At 51.7% G+C, this 15,973-nt stretch overlaps 2 protein-coding genes across 2 annotated transcripts; one reads left to right on the top strand and one right to left on the bottom strand.

Annotated features, from left to right (window-relative positions):
* Nucleotides 1-824: 824 nt before the first annotated feature.
* On the top strand, nucleotides 825-6,752 carry FAM219B (family with sequence similarity 219, member B). Its single transcript, XM_008588556.1, has 5 exons — nucleotides 825-1,038; nucleotides 1,242-1,329; nucleotides 2,062-2,139; nucleotides 2,564-2,612; nucleotides 4,082-6,752. Exons 1-5 carry the CDS (start codon nucleotides 825-827, stop codon nucleotides 4,247-4,249), a joined length of 597 nt encoding a protein of 198 aa, XP_008586778.1. The 3' UTR covers nucleotides 4,250-6,752.
* A 1,358-nt stretch (nucleotides 6,753-8,110) lies between these two features.
* MPI (mannose phosphate isomerase) lies at nucleotides 8,111-15,465 on the bottom strand. The gene is made up of 8 exons (XM_008588557.1): nucleotides 15,427-15,465; nucleotides 14,845-14,972; nucleotides 13,954-14,154; nucleotides 12,612-12,753; nucleotides 11,890-12,072; nucleotides 9,880-10,053; nucleotides 8,982-9,184; nucleotides 8,111-8,681 (listed from the first exon to the last, which is right to left on the bottom strand). The coding sequence occupies exons 1-8, from the start codon at nucleotides 15,440-15,442 to the stop codon at nucleotides 8,463-8,465; spliced, it is 1,266 nt and encodes a 421-aa protein (XP_008586779.1). The 5' UTR covers nucleotides 15,443-15,465; the 3' UTR covers nucleotides 8,111-8,462.
* Between the last annotated feature and the right edge of the window lie 508 nt (nucleotides 15,466-15,973).

The raw sequence follows: 15,973 nt of genomic DNA, 5'->3' as shown, positions 1-15,973 counted from the left end.
ACACAGCTTCGGAGTGCACTTTCACCCTCCTTTCCAGCGCCTATTTGCCTTTGTCACTGTTGGATGAGTAGCGACACTGGTTCCATTTCAAAATGTAAGGCTCGGTAGAGCATGGTGCTGGTAACACCAAGGTCAAGGGTTCGGATCCCCTTACCTGCCAGCCGCCAAAAAAAAAAAAAAATGTGGAAACAGGCCTATAGTCAGGCGTCGTCCAAGGTCTCAGGAACCGCGTAGTGTTGGAAAGAACTTGGGGTCGCGTCAGATTGATGAGCTCAGGCACTGCCTCTAGTCGTGTCACCTCCGCAAGGTCCTTGAAATTCTGGGGCCTGTTTCCTTTTCTGGAGAAGGGCACTGATATACCTCTCCTCCTCAATACTGCTTTTCTCAATCCAAAGCCTCCAGAGTCCGCTCTCAGGGAGCTCCGGCTGTGGCGAGATGACCCCCAGGAGACGCATCGGGGAGCGTGGAAGGCGCGCGCAAACCAGGGCGTAAACGGATGGCACCCGGCCGATGAACACCCGCGGCCCTCCATAAACATCAATACTTAATTTCGATTAGAGACAGAACTGAGCCTCGACATCACCAGGTTCGGATCGATTACAAGTTCCGTAGCTAGCCCCAAAAGCTGGACGGAAGCTGCCCAGCTCCCCGGAAGGGCGGAACAGTCGGGCCAACCCCGCAGCAGGCTGTGTCGGAAAGGTCCGCGCGTGGGCGGCCCGCGCCTGCGCGCCGCCATCTTGCTAGAGGATAGCCCGCCCTCGCCCGGACGTTGGCTTGTCAGCCATGGGGCCGGCCTACACCACCCGGCGGGGCGTGGCCAAGCCATGGCGACAGTAGGGCACGGTGGGCGCGCGGTGCGGGCGTCTGTCCCCGTTCCCCGGCCAGGTGGAACCCCAGACCGCACGGCAGGAGCTGCTGGGCCGCCCTTTGGGCGGAGCGGCAGCGGAGCTCTCCGGCCGGGGGAGCGCACTCCCGCGGCCGTGGAGAAGCGGGGGCCGTACACGGTGACGCGCGCACCCTCCGTTCAGGCCAAGCTGCGTGAGTGAGGCCGATGGTGGGGGGAGGGCTGCCGCGTTCTCAGGGCGGGCTCCCGAGCTCCGCTGGGCCTTGCCCCCAGAGGGAAGGGGTTAGGTGCAGCCCGCTCCCGCCCCCGGAAATCCGTCGGGAGAGAGCGGTATCCCGGCGTTGGAGACTCGGCGGAGTGGGCAAGACCCGGCTGATGGGGGCCCTTTGACTTCCAGAGAAGCACCGGGACCTGGCCAAGGCCGTTCTGCGGAGAAAAGGCATGCTGGGGGCCTCGTCGAACCGCCCAGACTCTTCAGGGAAAAGGTCTCAGCAGGCGCCACCTCTGTGCCGGCAGCTTTCCGAGAAAGCCCTAATCCTCAGGCTGGGAGACAGGGTGCCCACGTTTAAAGCAGAGCGAGTGATTCTCCTCACGGCAATCTGTCAGGTTCACTATCTTTAAAATGAGAAGAGGAACAGCCTCCTCTTTTCCTTTAAAGATGGGATAATAGGGAAAGGGCTTTGGAATAAAGGAGTTGTGTCAGTGCATAGGATCATTCACTGTCTTGAGTTTCTAAGTTAGGGAGGAGCAGGTGGCTGGAGTCTCCAGGAGTGAGGATGGAGAACAATGTGGGAAATACTAGTGCTTGTTTTTTGTTTTTTTATAACGGAACAGTAAACTCTCAGAGCTGGATAGGACCTTATCCATTGCCTCCTTTTACCGATAAGAGCTGACACCCGGAAAGGTGAAAGGATTTGCCCAAGGACTTGCAGTTTTTCTGTCCTCTGGTTAAATCAGGCAGCGGGGTGGGCTGCTTTTCCTGGTTCATGAGAGGGGAGGTGTGCTTTTTGTCAAGTGCAATGGCTGAGGGAGTACATTTTCTGAAGAGCTGTAGCCAGATAGTTGTAAGCAGTGGTGGCTGCGTGACAGGTAGAGGGGCAAGTCAGGAGTAGTGCAGTCAGTTCGTTCTCCGTAAGGGCTAGGAGAACTCTGGCTTTCCTTGTGAAATGCTGGTGCTTTCACCTATGCCTGGTCTCTCCTCCTCCATCTCCCCTCAGGTCAGTGAAGTTTAAGAAGGGCTATACTGCTCTTAGCCAGAGTCCAGATGAAAACTTGGTGTCCCTCGACTCTGACAGGTGAGTGCTGCCCTTGGAAATACTCCTTGGGGAATGACTTGGATAAAACTGCAGATTGCTTGGTGCCTTTGCTTGTTCCGTCTCCTCCAAAGCCTTTCATGCACATTCCGGGGCTTGTTCTCTTCTGAGAACTATCCCCCCAAGATGGCTTGGTTAGAAGACTCATAGGTAATCATGCTGCTGTAGGATTTGGAGCATCAGTGTTGTCCTGGGGGATCATCATGACCTATTAGGTCTGCACTGTCCCTGCTGGAGCCTATTGAAGCAATCATTTTTATTCATGGCAGATTCTGGGCTTGAGTTCTATGGTGTGTAGTCTTTGCCTCCCAAGTCCTCCAGACCCCCTTGCATGTGCTCCTCCTTGCCATTTGCAGCTGCGCTCCACAGGCCTACCCCTGAACTGACTGTGGTCCTCTTCTTCTAGTGATGGGGAGCTGGAATCCAGATACTCCTCCGGGTATTCCTCTGCAGAGGCAAGTCCAGAGCGCTTTTCTGCCTGGGGCTGGGCTGCATGCAGCATCACCGCCACTGCCAAATGCTTGTTTGGTGCCTGCTGTGTGCACAGCACTATACCAGACTTCCAGTTTGTTCTCTGATCTTCCATTCTGCCCTCTTCCCCCAGCATAGGTATAGGTGTCTAAGGAGGGCTGTTGAAAATCTGGGAGACCATATACCCTCAGGGCTGGAAATGACCTCTAAAGTCTTCCAGACTACACTTAGAAAAGGAATCCTCTTGATAGATCCAAGCTAAGTATTTAGTAGCCTCTCGAATGCTTAAAATTGGGTACTCACTGACTTCAAGAAGTCTTGCTGCCCGCCTTCCTGCCAACACGTACACGATTCCTTCTTTGGGTAGCTCTTAGAGAATTCTTCCTTGTTAATCTGAAATGTTTCTTGCAGCCAGGAACATTGGTCCTAGGCCTGCCTTCCAGTGTCACACAGTAACTCTCTCTTCTTTTGACTTTTATCTGAGTTTACAATTTCCTGTTCCTCCCCTGCCTATCCTCCACCAAGCTTGCTTTCTTCCAGGCCAAACAACTTCTGTTCCTTCAGTTATTCCATTTATGGGAACTCAGATTGAGAGACTCCTGGACTGGTCTTGTGCACAAATTTCCAGAGTGATTGTCCCAGACAGAAACACAGGGATGTAAAGTTCTGGCTTGTGCAGCTTACTCCTTTTACAGTGGTGAAATGCTGAGGTCATGGCTGTACACCACTGGTATTTCTTCCTTATTCTCCTGGAAATCCTTGGCTAGCCTCTGAGTTTCTGCCAAAGAAAATAGGGGCAGTTTGCAAATAGTGTCCTCCTTGAATATCTGAGTGTCTAAGGTTGTTTAAAACTAAGAAAAGAGAACTTAGTCAAGAATCAGAGGAAGTCCTACATTTTTCCCAGGTTCATTTATTTTCCTTCTGTTCAGTGGAACTTGTGAAGCCAGGCTGGCAGGTTCTACTTTGCAGGGACCCAGCTCTGCTGGCATCAAAGGATAACATGTCTAACCGGCAGTGCAGACCAAGCTGCTCCCCACCCCTTCCCACTGTAACCCATATTCCTCTACTGCTGTAGCCTATTGTTCTATCATTCTTCAGCCGTGATAGGGACCAGTCTGGGTTCCCAGTGGGAATGGTCAGACTTAACCTGGTCAAACATAATCAGAAACTTGATATTTATATCAGATGCCTCAGGATTCTTTTGTGAGAGCAGCTCCCCTGGGGGTCAGTGACAGTGAAGCTTGGACAATACTAGTTAGGCTCCTGGGTGCCCCTCACTGCTGGGTGAGGCACAACTAGGAAAAGGTGATACTTCCTCCTTTAGGGATGTGTGAGGTTGGCCTGGGGGTGGAGAATGGATAGGAAGCTTTGGTAAGGGAGAGTGGGCCTGTCTTTTGGGCAGCAGTTATTTCTGTTCTGCATCTTGGCTTATAGTTCCCTTCTCTTCTCTTAGCAGGTGAACCAGGATATGAGCCGGCAGCTGCTCCGAGACGGGTATCACCTGGACGAGATTCCAGATGACGAGGACTTGGACCTCATTCCCCCTAAGCCTATGGCTTCTTCAGCGTGCTCCTGTTGCTGGTGCTGTCTTGGCGAGTCTTCCTCTTGTACTCTCCAGTAGACATAACCCTCCAAGATAGGCCCTGTTCTCCATGAGGCCTACAGAGCTCTGTTGGCCCTTCATAGCTCACCAAGTAGAATGGGAACTTCTGTCAGCTTAGAAACACTGGAGGCGCTGATTCTCTGGGAAGGTCAGTGACCTGCAGGTAGCCCCTGCCTGGTGCTTCTCTAGGCCATGGGGTGATGAGTGGAATTCTGTAGCTTTCCTCTGACGTTGGAGCAAAGTTTGGAGAAGCCACTTTAATAAGGGCAGAAACGGGAATTCTGGTTCTTATGGTGGGTGACCAAAGTGGCTAAGAAAAACACTTGCAGACATCTTAACTAGTATTTGTCAAGGTGCTCTAGGGGAGAGAAAAAGCAAGCTTTTGTGCCCAGGCTGTGCTGGGTACTGTTGTATGAGGCAGAAAACAGCACTTTATGGCTTGTAGCCGGGAATCTTTGAAAAAGAATTTAACTGGGACCAGTTCAAGAAATTCCATATGCTCTCCTCCTCTTCCCAGTTCTAAGATAGGTTACAAGTTTGACCTTCAGAAGAGCATAATGCAGGTCCCTTTGTCTTTCAGGTTGCACCTCTCTAGCTATGGCAGGGAACATAGCTGGTTGCTTAATGACGCAGCAGGATCATGGCTTCCAGAATCCCTGGACATGGATCCCCAACTGATCCAACTGTCTGGGTGAATTTAGTGACTCTGGTCAGCCCTTGCCTAGTTAGAGAAAAATTGCTACATCATATACATATTTATTTATTTGTATTTCTTTGGTCTCGTTTAGTTTATCCACCCAGCCTTTGAGCTAAAGGTTGGGTCGAAGGTACCGGATCTGGCCCTAGAAACCTGCTGTTTTTGTGATTACCAGCAGAGGGAGCTTCAGGGAGCGGTCTGGTGCCTTCCTATTAATTTAGCTTTTTAAACTTTTGAGAAGTAGCAATGGGTGAGTGTAGGTGTATTGGTGCAGCTCTGTGGGCTTTGGCTTAGGCTGAGGCTCACAGGATGGGGAGGATGGACCTAAGCCAGCTGCCAGTCCCCTGCCTAAGATGAATCTGCCAGTGCAGAAGGCACCCCTCACTCCAGCATGGGCCATTCTATTGCCAGATGCTTCTGATCACAGCATGGGCCTTAGTAGATACTCAGGATTGGGCTTTACAGCAAACCTCTGGGTGCAACACAGCCTCCTGGCCCCCAGCCTGAACACAGCAGAGTCAGGCATAATTTCCTCTTTGTTCCCCCCAACCAGATAGCATCTGTTATATGAGGCCTCTTTCTAGAATTTAGTTTTTCAGTAGTCCTGGTTTTTTTGTTGTTGTTGTTGGCTTTTGGGGGGTGGGGGTCTCACCCAAGACCATGATTAGGTTTGAATGGGAATAGACAGGGTTCCCAGCCCAAGGGGCATGGTACTCAGGATTGGCCTCACATGGGAAAATGTCATGTCTTGCTTCACTCAGTGTCCTGTGGCCACTATAGGCATATGAGGGATGGTGCAGACTCTGCTCTACCACAAGAGGTGATTGGAAGACTGAGAAAGTCATAAAAAGATAAGGCCTTATTTGTTATTTGTCAGATGACAGTCCTCATGAGGGTATCCTGTTAGTGCTTGATATGGGCATCTATCTTTGTGTTTTTTTCAAACTGTGGAAGGTTGAGAGGAGTATATAGTATCTAGGATCTGTGGCTGACTTATTCTACTAGCTAGAATCACCAGAGGGAGATGGGACAGAAACCAGGGGTCTGGGGAACAGGGGAGGAAGATGGTTATTCTGTTGTGGAATGGGACTTGCAACTCTATCCAGCTGCCCAACGTTTTGAGCACTTCGTGCAAATGCATGCAGGGAACAAGAAGAACATCTTCATTCTGAACCCCTTCCCCATCCACAGAGACTGTGTCCAGGCCTTTCTGATTTCTGCAGAGGTGGCACACATGTGGAAAGGATTAGATGTAGGACTGTAAAGAAAGACAGTGGTGGTGGGGGATGCAGCGGGGGCCAGAAGGTGGCTGTGAAAGCCATGTTGTACAGCCACATTTCTATGGGGGAATTGATTAGGACAGAGTAGCCCGGGCATTTGGCAGCTGCTGGGGTGCAGGTGGCAGGACCCCAAAACCAAGGCCCTCTGTGTGGTCACTGTTATAATCAACACTGGCTGCAACTGTCCCTGTAGAGGATGTTGATTCTGTTTGGGAGGGTACCTTGCAGAAAAAGCTGCAGGGACCTGGAGCAAGGAACAGTGTAACAGTGCAACAGGACAGAAATGGTCAGTCATTTGGGGCCAGAGGCCATAGACCAAAATACCACCACTAAAGGCATCAAAGGTGCCCAGAGCCAAACTGCCTTAATTCAGTGTGCTGGGTTTTCTGCAGGTGACAGTCCCCTGGGAGAGAGGGGTATATACAGGCTTACCTCACAGATAGAGTAGCACCATATGGTGTTTACACAGTAATCTACTGAACTTTTGGCTTGCACTTCTAAGCTTTGTACATTTATAAGAATAAATGCAATCATGCTAGTGGAACTGTCTGTGTTGCAATAGGATTTTTAAGAAAGGTCTGGATATCCTGAAATGAAGAAATGCTTTAACAGCCCAACTGTGGTAATTCCTCCTGGAAACTTGTTCCTCTTTCTGCTGTTCTGGACGAGCATTCAATTCTCTTTCATCATTTTCGATTCTGTTCTGGACAGGCACCATTTTCGAGTTTGTTTCATTTTCAGTATGCTTGCAGATCATTTCTCTTTTTAGAATAGGTTCCCTTTAGCAGACCATTTCTTTCCAGCTCTTTTTTTTTTTTAAGCTAAAGAAAACTTGGAGGCCAAAAAATCCAGAACATTTTTTAAGGTTGTTTCCTAAACTCCATTTTACAGGGGGTCTAGTGTGGGCAGAAGCCCAGAAGGATTCTTTAGTATGAGTCTAAACCCTTACCCCATAGGAAGAAGCCAATGGCCTGAACCTCTGCTCACTCTGGGGTGAAAAGATGTAAGACTACAGGTCAGAAACCTCAGCAGCAACACAGCCAGCCTCTTGCAGAGGTGTGCTCCACCCTTGGAGGTGGGCACAGGTAGAGTAGATGCCCTCCGAGGTACTTCCTGCCAGTTTGGCAAAGGTGGCTGGGCTTCGCACAGCAAAAATTGAATCATTCTGTCCTAAGTCCCTGTAATCTATAATGATTGAATATATCCTAGAGAAGGAGTTGACAAACGTTTTCTGTGAAGGACCATACAGTCTGGTGCAACTATTCAACTTTGCCCTTGTAGCTTGAAAGCAGCCAGACATAATGCAAATGAATGGGCATGGCCAGAACCGGCCTGCCAGCCCCTGCTCTAGGGCCAGCTGAAAAATAGAGAAGAATCTTGCACTGAAGACTAGTGTATCCTTAAACCTACCTTCTCTCTGTAGGGCTAGAGGGCCCAAGGCTTGCCAGCAAGCTGTGCATCTGAGGCTGAAGCTGGCTTCCTCTTACTTCCCATAAAAATGTTCTGGAGTCCAGCCTGCTCATCCCGAGCAAACTGTATGAAGTAGGAATAAAGCAAAAACCAGACAACACCCAGGGAGGGCTCTTTCAGCCCCCTTCAGGGACAGGAACGCCAAAGCCTGAGTACCCCACAGCTTCAACAAATGTTATCTTTAATTGCTTTGATCCTGCAAGGGAGCATAAGCAACATTAGTCCATAGGCCTACCTTTTCCCTTTCCTTCTTGCATCTGAGGAAGTGGGCAGCCCTGGGGCAAGAACCCTGTTCTTAGAATTACTTCACCTCTTGGGCCGAGCCTGTGGCGCACTCAGTGCGGCACTGGGAGTGCAACGGTGTGCTCCCGCCGCAGGTTTGGATCCTATATAGGGATGACTGGTGCACTCACTGCGCTCACTGGCTGAGCGCGGTGCGGCCGGTCTCAAAAAGGACAAAAAAAAAAAAAGAATTGCTTCACCTCTTGCTATGATGGATGCTGAGCTAATACTGTGTCAGGTTTCTCCAGATAGCCTAATGCTGTAGGCTGGAGCAGAGCTGCTGTTTCCTGAATTGAGGAGAGCCTGGCTCAGGTCTGGGAGGAGTGGTGAGAGAATACAGGGGGTGTCAGGTGACACTACCTTCAAGCTCACTCCTCTACCCTAGCTCTTCCAGGGTATACCCAAAGAGTCCAGAACAGGGAAGGGGGTTTGGCCTAGGCCTGAGGAAGTGAGGCTGGCCAGGATTTAGGGTGACTGGGGGGAGCTGGGGAGGCTATGGCCTCTACAGCAGACAGCATGCACGGAACATCAGCAGGTCCTTAGGCACAGTAAGCTTCAGTGAGACATTCTCATTGGCCCCAATGAAGAGCACCCCGCCACGCTGCAGGGGGATTGTTGCCTGGGCTGTGGGCATGCTGGCTGTCACTGTCCCCTGTACCATCAGGAGGATGCTAGCGGAGTCCAGTGCTAAAATTTTGTACTCTGTAACAGAGCCAGGAACCTGGGCACAAAGAAACGATAGGACTTGCAGCTCAGACTCTGTTCCAGTCAGCTCACAGGCCTAGGACAACCCCCAGGGCAGTGGGGGAGAGTTCTGCCCCCTTATCCCCTACTGCTCAGGCTCTCGTCAGCATGGAGGCCCATGTCTGGTCTCTGGTAGGAGTAGGCAGGCCCTGTGGCCACCCCCGCCCCCCAACCAAGTGAGCTGGACAGAAACAAAGCCCCAGGTATGCTCCACATTGTGACCGTCACCAGGGTTTTTCATGCTACACAAGAGACACTTCTCAAAGCCCCCACTCACCTCCATCTTCATAATGGTGAAGTCTGGCACAGGGGGGTCATAGATGAAGAGGTAGGGGTCTTCCTGACTCTGCGTCGGGAGAAAGAGCCTGTGCTTGCTGGGGGTATAGCTGAGCATTTCACACAGGGTTGGCACATCAATGAACTTGGGTGTCAGGCCAGCACGCACTGTGTTGTCTGAACACGCCATGCACTCCACACAGTCTGTGGACAGACAATTAGCATGTGCTAAGCTGATGAAATACACCTTGGAGTTTCACTCTCCAAACTTGGCCTCCTAACCTGAGCTCCATGAATCCATGCAGAGTTGGGCAAAAATGTTGTATGAATAGTAGTAGTCTCTGGGAGAATGGGGCTAAGATCTCAAATACCAAAAACTGGTTACAGGTCACCCAGTCGTCAGGGGGAGTCACATTAATCCCTGGGGGAGCCCCACCCCTCCCTGACTCTAGACACACTTCTACAACAGGATCCTGTGCATGAGTGGATAAGCCGCCCGCAGTCAAAACGGGACATCCTTCTGTGGCAACATGCTTATTTTAATGTAAAAATCTCTGGGTTGATAGCACAGATATGCAAAGGCTGAGCAGAAAGGGAAAGAACAGCAGCCTTGATCCTATAGTCTGGGTTCAAACTGTGGTTGCCACACTTACTGACAGGGCTTAACATCAGAGTGTCATGACCTCACAGTGCTGGTGGGAAGATTCAAGGAGTGTGCAACACCAAATGGGCATTCTTTATTCCTACTGGCTGTTTCCCTGCTAAGCCCAGGAAACCTCAGAGGTAGAGCTGGATGGTCCTTAGAGAGGGTCTCCTCGTCCACCCTCTCTCTTTTGTCCAGATGGGGAAACAAGGCCCAAGGAGGATGGTTGTGGGCTCACTGCTGAAATGTGGCTTACCTCCCTTCAGGTAGGCATGGGGCACGTTGGCCTCCAGAAACATGGCCTCCCCCGGCTTCAGGTTAAGCAGGTTCAGAAAGTAGATGGCAAAGCAGCCGATATCCCCTGGGTATTGCTGGTGCAGCTGCAGCAAGAGCTCCCCACAGATGTCCTCCATGTTGTTTCCAGCAGCCACTGAGGGTCACAGAGCACCCCAAGGCAACTTAGGGACAGTCAGAGGTATGCACAGCCCCACCTTGGCCAGGGAGTGCTGGGGAAGAGTCCCTGCCCACAGGAATCCAGAAGCTGTGGTAGACCTATCCTCCCCACCATACCCCCAGGCCTTTGGGGTCCAGCCTTCCTTGATACTCCACCCCACACAGATGCCATCTTCTACCACATCTTGACTGTTCACATGCCACTAAAAGGGCAAGAGTTTGGTCCTTTCAGGACAGGATTTCTCAGCCTCAGCACTATTGGCATTTTGGGCCAGGTAATTCTTTGTTGTGGGAACTGTCCTGTGTACTGCTGGATGTTTAGCAGCATCCTTGGCCTTCACCCACAAGATACCACTAGCAGCCCCCAACCCAGGTTTTGACAGTCAAGTATGTCCACAGGCAATTGCCAAATGCCCCCTGGTTGAGAACCACTGCTCTTAGAGCTCAAAATCTAGTTAGGGAGATAACCCAAAAGAGTTCCATGAAAGGTAATCACTGTGTCCATTAGCCCAGGACTTACCCTTTTTTAGCATCGAAAGTTATGTGCCTCAGGAAATCTCTCAGCCCTAGGCAAACCAGGATGGTTGGTCACCACAGATAGCATGAGGCAGAATAAGCCAAGTGCCAAAATGTGTCCTGGAGACTGACCAGGAGAATATGAGCTCAGCCTGGGCTAGAGCAGCAAGGGCAGGCTTCTTGGAAGGGGGGCAGGGGCAGGGTAAGCTGGACTTCCTTGAGTGTGCAGAGAAGGGGGGATGGGATTTGTTAAGTAAGAGAGGGTGTAAGCGCCACAAAGAAACCAGCTGGTCTGGGTTGGAGGGGGGCTCTGAGTCTACAGAGACTTACTGAATACTTATTCTGCTAAGCACTGGGACACACAAAGGTCAAAGAGGTCTCTGGCCTGGAGAAAATCCCCGTTCTAACAAGTGGGCACATGATGGCACACAGTCACAAGTGCTAAGAAAGGGCTATCTATACCTAGATGTATGAACAGACTGTTATTGGAACTCGGGGGAGGAATAATCAGTTTTGCTGTGAGTGTAAGAAGTCCTAAAGGGAGAGGCATGCAGCAGACAAAACACCAAAGAATAACCCCACCAAAATAGGATATGCTTGCGTAAAACAAATAGCGCCTTGTGGCTCAAAGATAGCAGGGGAAATGTGTAGAGGTAAAACCAGAAGAGAGCTCTGTGGCCACCTGTAGAAGGGGCCTGGGCTGCCAGGCTAAGGAGCTGAGACACCATTGCCTGTGTCACATAAGCTGAGAGTCCATTCCACCTTGTGTTTCTCACTGCTTGTGCAGACTCCTCAATCCAAACATGACATGACCACACCCATCACAGGCATTTTCTGAACTCTCCTTAGGACAAGGTCGTTGGGCACAAAATAGGTATTTAAGGAAAGATCTAATGATTGAGAACTTCAAACATCAGGACTTGGGAGGAGAGGGAGGGTCCTCTTGTCCCCTTCCTACTCTCTAGCCTCCAAAAACAAGTCCACCCATGGGCAGCAAATACAGGGCTGTGGGGAATCTCAGAATGCCTAGGTGGAAGGCATCCTAAGAGTCTTCTAGGCCAGTCTGCCTCCAACCATCTACAGAAAACAAGCAGTGAGGAAGCAGCTCTCAACCTAGGGCCCTGCTCCACAAAGACTGGAAGGAAATGCTGAGTCTCCAACAAGACATCTAAGTTGGGCCCCTTTTAGTGTCCCACTTGGGCAAAGAGATTGAGAATCCTGTCCCCACAGCCTTGTGTCTGTGCCAGGGAACCCAAGCCGGGGCCTTGCATGCACCCAGGCCTATACCCATGCCCACCTTGCTGAGAGATCCGCTTCACCAACAGGTTGAGCTGCTCCACCACCACCTTCTTCTCGCTCTTCATCAGGTTGGAGAAACAGCTCTGCAGAGCAGAGGCCATAGCCTGGGAGTCACAGCTCATGCTCTGTTTTAGTTGTGTTGCTGCACTATCTCCAATCAGAAACTGGAACTCGGGCACCTCTGCAGGAAGGCCAGACCCAGGGCCCATATCAGGAATGGTAAGATGGAACCCATGGAAGTGGGGAGTTAGAGGAGGCCTCCCCATCCCATCCCTAACCAGGAGCCAGATGACACTAAGCCAACATTGCAGTGAAAACCAACTGCTTGGGGCTGGCCCATGGCTCACTCAGGAGAGTGCGGTGCTGATAACACCTAGGCCACGGGTTCGGATCCCATATAGGGATGGCTGGTTAGCTCACTGGCTGAGCGTGGTGCTGACAACAACAAGCCAAAGATTAAGATCCCCTTACCGGTCATCTTTTAAAAGAAAAAAAAAAAAAAGAAAACCAACTGCTCACCACCAGCGCTCAGCAACCACACCTGTGCCTGGTATCACTGGCCTGGCCCACTGACTCCAAAAACTGCTTCATGAGGCCAACCAGCCACTCAGTTCCTGTGAATTTCAGCCTCTGTTCTCTGCTACTGTTTCCACTCTGGCCTGGGTTCCCCACACATCCCAGTCCCAAAACTCATGCCCTCAGCATTCTGCCCAACCTTACTCTTCAGAAAGGTTACAATCTCTTCAACAGGCCGGAAGCCACACAAGCCCTGGAAAGGTGTGATGGCTATGGCCATCTCTGGCTTATGGTTGGCATCAGGGTAATGCTGCGGAGCCTGAAGGTGCAGCTTCTCTGCCAGCTCCTGTGGGGTGGCCAGAGGAAGAGGAGGATGGTCAGGGCGTAGCCATCACCTAGCAGGAACAACAGTCCCACCCAGTCCCTGCTCTCTACCTTACCCAGTTGCCAGTGGCTTCAAACCTCTGGCCAGGAGCCTGGTCAAGGCATAATGTAGAGTTGGGGTCAGCCAACCCAGAGCAGGGGAATGGGCCAAATCTGGGGGAGAGCTAGAGCAGACTTAAGAAGTCTGGCCTTGGGCCGGCCCGGTGGCGCACTGCGCTAGTGCGCCGCTTGGGAAGTGCGGCGGCGCTCCCGCCGAGGGTTCGGATCCCACATACAGACCGGTTCCCGCTCACTGGCTGAGCGAGGCGCGGGGGCAACGCCGAGGGTTGCGATCCCGTTGCCGGTCCCGGTCCGGTACGGGGGCGACACTGAGGGTTGCGATCCGTTGCCGGACACGGAAAAAGACAAAAAAAAAAAAAAAAAGAAATCTGGCCTGGGGGCCGGCCTGTGGCTCACTCGGTAGAGTGCGGTGCTGGTAGCACCAAGGCCACGGGTTCGGATCCCATATAGGGATGGCCGGTTAGCTCACTGGTTGAGCGTGGTGCTGACAACACCAAGTCAAGGGTTGAGATCCCCTTACCGGTCATTTTTTTAAAAAAAAAAAAAAAAAAAAGAAGTCTGGCCTATAAATCAGGAAACCCAAATGCCAGGCCAAGCTCTGACACTAACAAGCTGTGTGACTTTGGGTAAATCCCTCCCTATTCTAGGCCTTACTTTGCCTATCTAGAAATGAAGAGTTTGTACAGGCAGTTGCTTTATCTGGGACTCAGGGGCTTGTGCAAGAAGACTCCAAGGGGGTGGAGCTCAGGCAGCAGCTAGGGTACCTGCTCTATCCTGGCAGTTGAACTCTCCCAGAGAGCCAGGTGTGAAAATGGCAATCTGAATAGACCTGGGCTAGGGGAGGAGAGACCAGTAACAAGACCCCAGTTATGAGTTTGGAGAAGCTCCCCTGCCAAAGACTGGTCGGCTGTCCCTTTAGACTTAGCTGCTGCATGTGTCAGCATCTGGCTTTGCAGAGCTAAATTGGGAATTGTCAGACCTGGATTTAGCTCTGGGCTAGAGCCTGGCACAGGCAGGATAAAAGCAGTAGTAAAAGTTGTGGGAGGGCCTAGACATAAGCCCTTCTCTACCCTAACTTCTGTACCCCACTCTGATCCAGTACCTTGTTAGGGTGTGCCTGGATGGACAGGGCTGTTTCAACAGAGAGCACTTTGAAGAGGAAGGGCAGGTTGCCATTAAAGGTGTCCTTGACCTTTGAGCCCAAGCAGTCCTGGTTCTCAGCAATCCACTGGCCTAGGGTTGTCTGAGGGATGCGGTTGTCAAGGATTTTGGCATCTCCCCGGGGGTGCGTTCCCATCCACAGCTGGAAAGACAGGAAACGTAGAAGGGAAGGGGTAAGATCCTGACACCACTAGTAGGCCTGCCCTGGTCCGTTTTGCTGTGCTCCCCTGGATAGGCTCCCCATGTCTGGGTACAAATGCTTATGCCATCACAGACATACAGGGTGCCAGCAGACCCCAGAACACCCAGGCCCCCATCCAGGCTCTGCCTCTAACCAGCTGTGGTGCCTTGAGCTAGTTATTTCCCTTCCCTGGGTGTCAGTGTCTTCGTCTGTCAGTTTCCTTATCAATCCAATGACATCTGCATTGTCCGGGTCACTGAAAAGCCATGACTCTCAAATGGCTCTGTGAAGGGTTAATATTCACTTATTCCAGTCTTGGAAGCAGAGGCTAAAGCCTTCCTATCCTTTGGCTTTTTCTCTAGTAAATAGGCAGGAGAAATAATATTCTAGATTAATAAAAATGCAAAAAAAAAAAAAAAGTAAAAGTAAAAAAAATTAATGGTCGGCTAAGTGCTGAGAGTCGTTGGGGGAAGGAGGGTACTGGGAATCCCAGTCTATTATGACAAAACTTCTTTTATTAGCCACCATCTGATCCATCAGCCTACACTGATCTGAACAGCCAGGAGGGCCTCCTTCCTCTTTGCCGCCCCAGCTCTTGCCAGCTGACCCATAACTTGCCTCGGGCCCTTTGGTCTCACTTGAGGGTCTCACCTCTGCATAGGGCTTGTCCTCTGAAATCTGGGCCAATGGGTCAGTGCTGGCCAGCAGCTGCGCCACTTCGCTGTTGGAACCCATCTTCCCCCAGGCATACTGCTGCACCACACAGGAAAGTGGGAATACTAGGGACACAGACAGAGGGTCAGCTTCCTCTCCACTCCTCAGGCCAGAAACCAGGCAAGAGCTGGGAGTTCAGACTGGAGACAGTCAAAAGGTTTGTAGGTTGTTGGGTGAGACCCCTGTCCCCTACAGGTCTCGATGTTACCATCTGTAAGATGGGCAGTAAGGATCTTGTGCTGACGTGGGGCAGAGAGCGGCGCTGAGGTGACGGGGAGGGAGCAAGAGATACCCATCCCAGGGCACTCGGTCTCGAAGTGACCCAAGCGCAGTCAGGGAGAACGGAGCCCCCTCCCCTCGAGGGTTGCAATCCCCATCGCAAGTGCCCCTCCTCTGCCCGCCGCCCACCCATCTTAACGCGGAGCCCCGGGGTGGTCTCGACCTGGCAGATCATGCCGGGATTAGTCGCCAGGACGCGACCCAGCAGCACGCTGGCTGACCCATCGGCCAACAGCTCACCTCGCTGAGCGGCCATTCTTGCCGAACCGGACCTGGCTTCTCACACGTATGCCCTTCCCGGCAGCACCCGCGGCCCTCTGTGCCCAGAGCCTCACGGGAAATGTAGTTTCTCGAGCTCCGAGCGCACCCTCGGGGTACCTGGCCAGACACTCCGAACCCCTCTCCCAGCCTCTGCTCAGCCGGAGGACCCCCCGACCAGCCAGAGGCTGTCGGCCTGCAGTCTTGGGTCTCGGTATTCATTCATTCATTCCTTCATTCCTTCACCGGGCACTTATGTATTGAAAACCTGCTAAGTACCGCGGAATTTTCTGAGGCTGGAGGATACATCAGAGAACAGGGAAACGGTTCCTCTGCCTTCGTAGAGCGTACATTCTGGTGAAGGGAAGACAAACAAGTATAATAAGTAAACCAGAGCGCGTGCTCCCGAAAATCTTGGTGCGACGTCCCCTTTCCAGCCGCTTGTAGACGCTCCGCTGCAAGCGCCTGAGGTAGCTTGGAGAGGTTGAGCATCCCTAATCCCAAAATCTGAAATCCAAAATGCTCCAAT

Source organism: Galeopterus variegatus, unplaced genomic scaffold (assembly GCF_000696425.1).
Source record: "Galeopterus variegatus unplaced genomic scaffold, G_variegatus-3.0.2 Scaffold4895, whole genome shotgun sequence".
NCBI lineage: Eukaryota > Metazoa > Chordata > Mammalia > Dermoptera > Cynocephalidae > Galeopterus > Galeopterus variegatus.
Note: the sequence above shows the minus strand (reverse complement) of the source record. Positions and strands in the feature narration are given on the sequence as shown.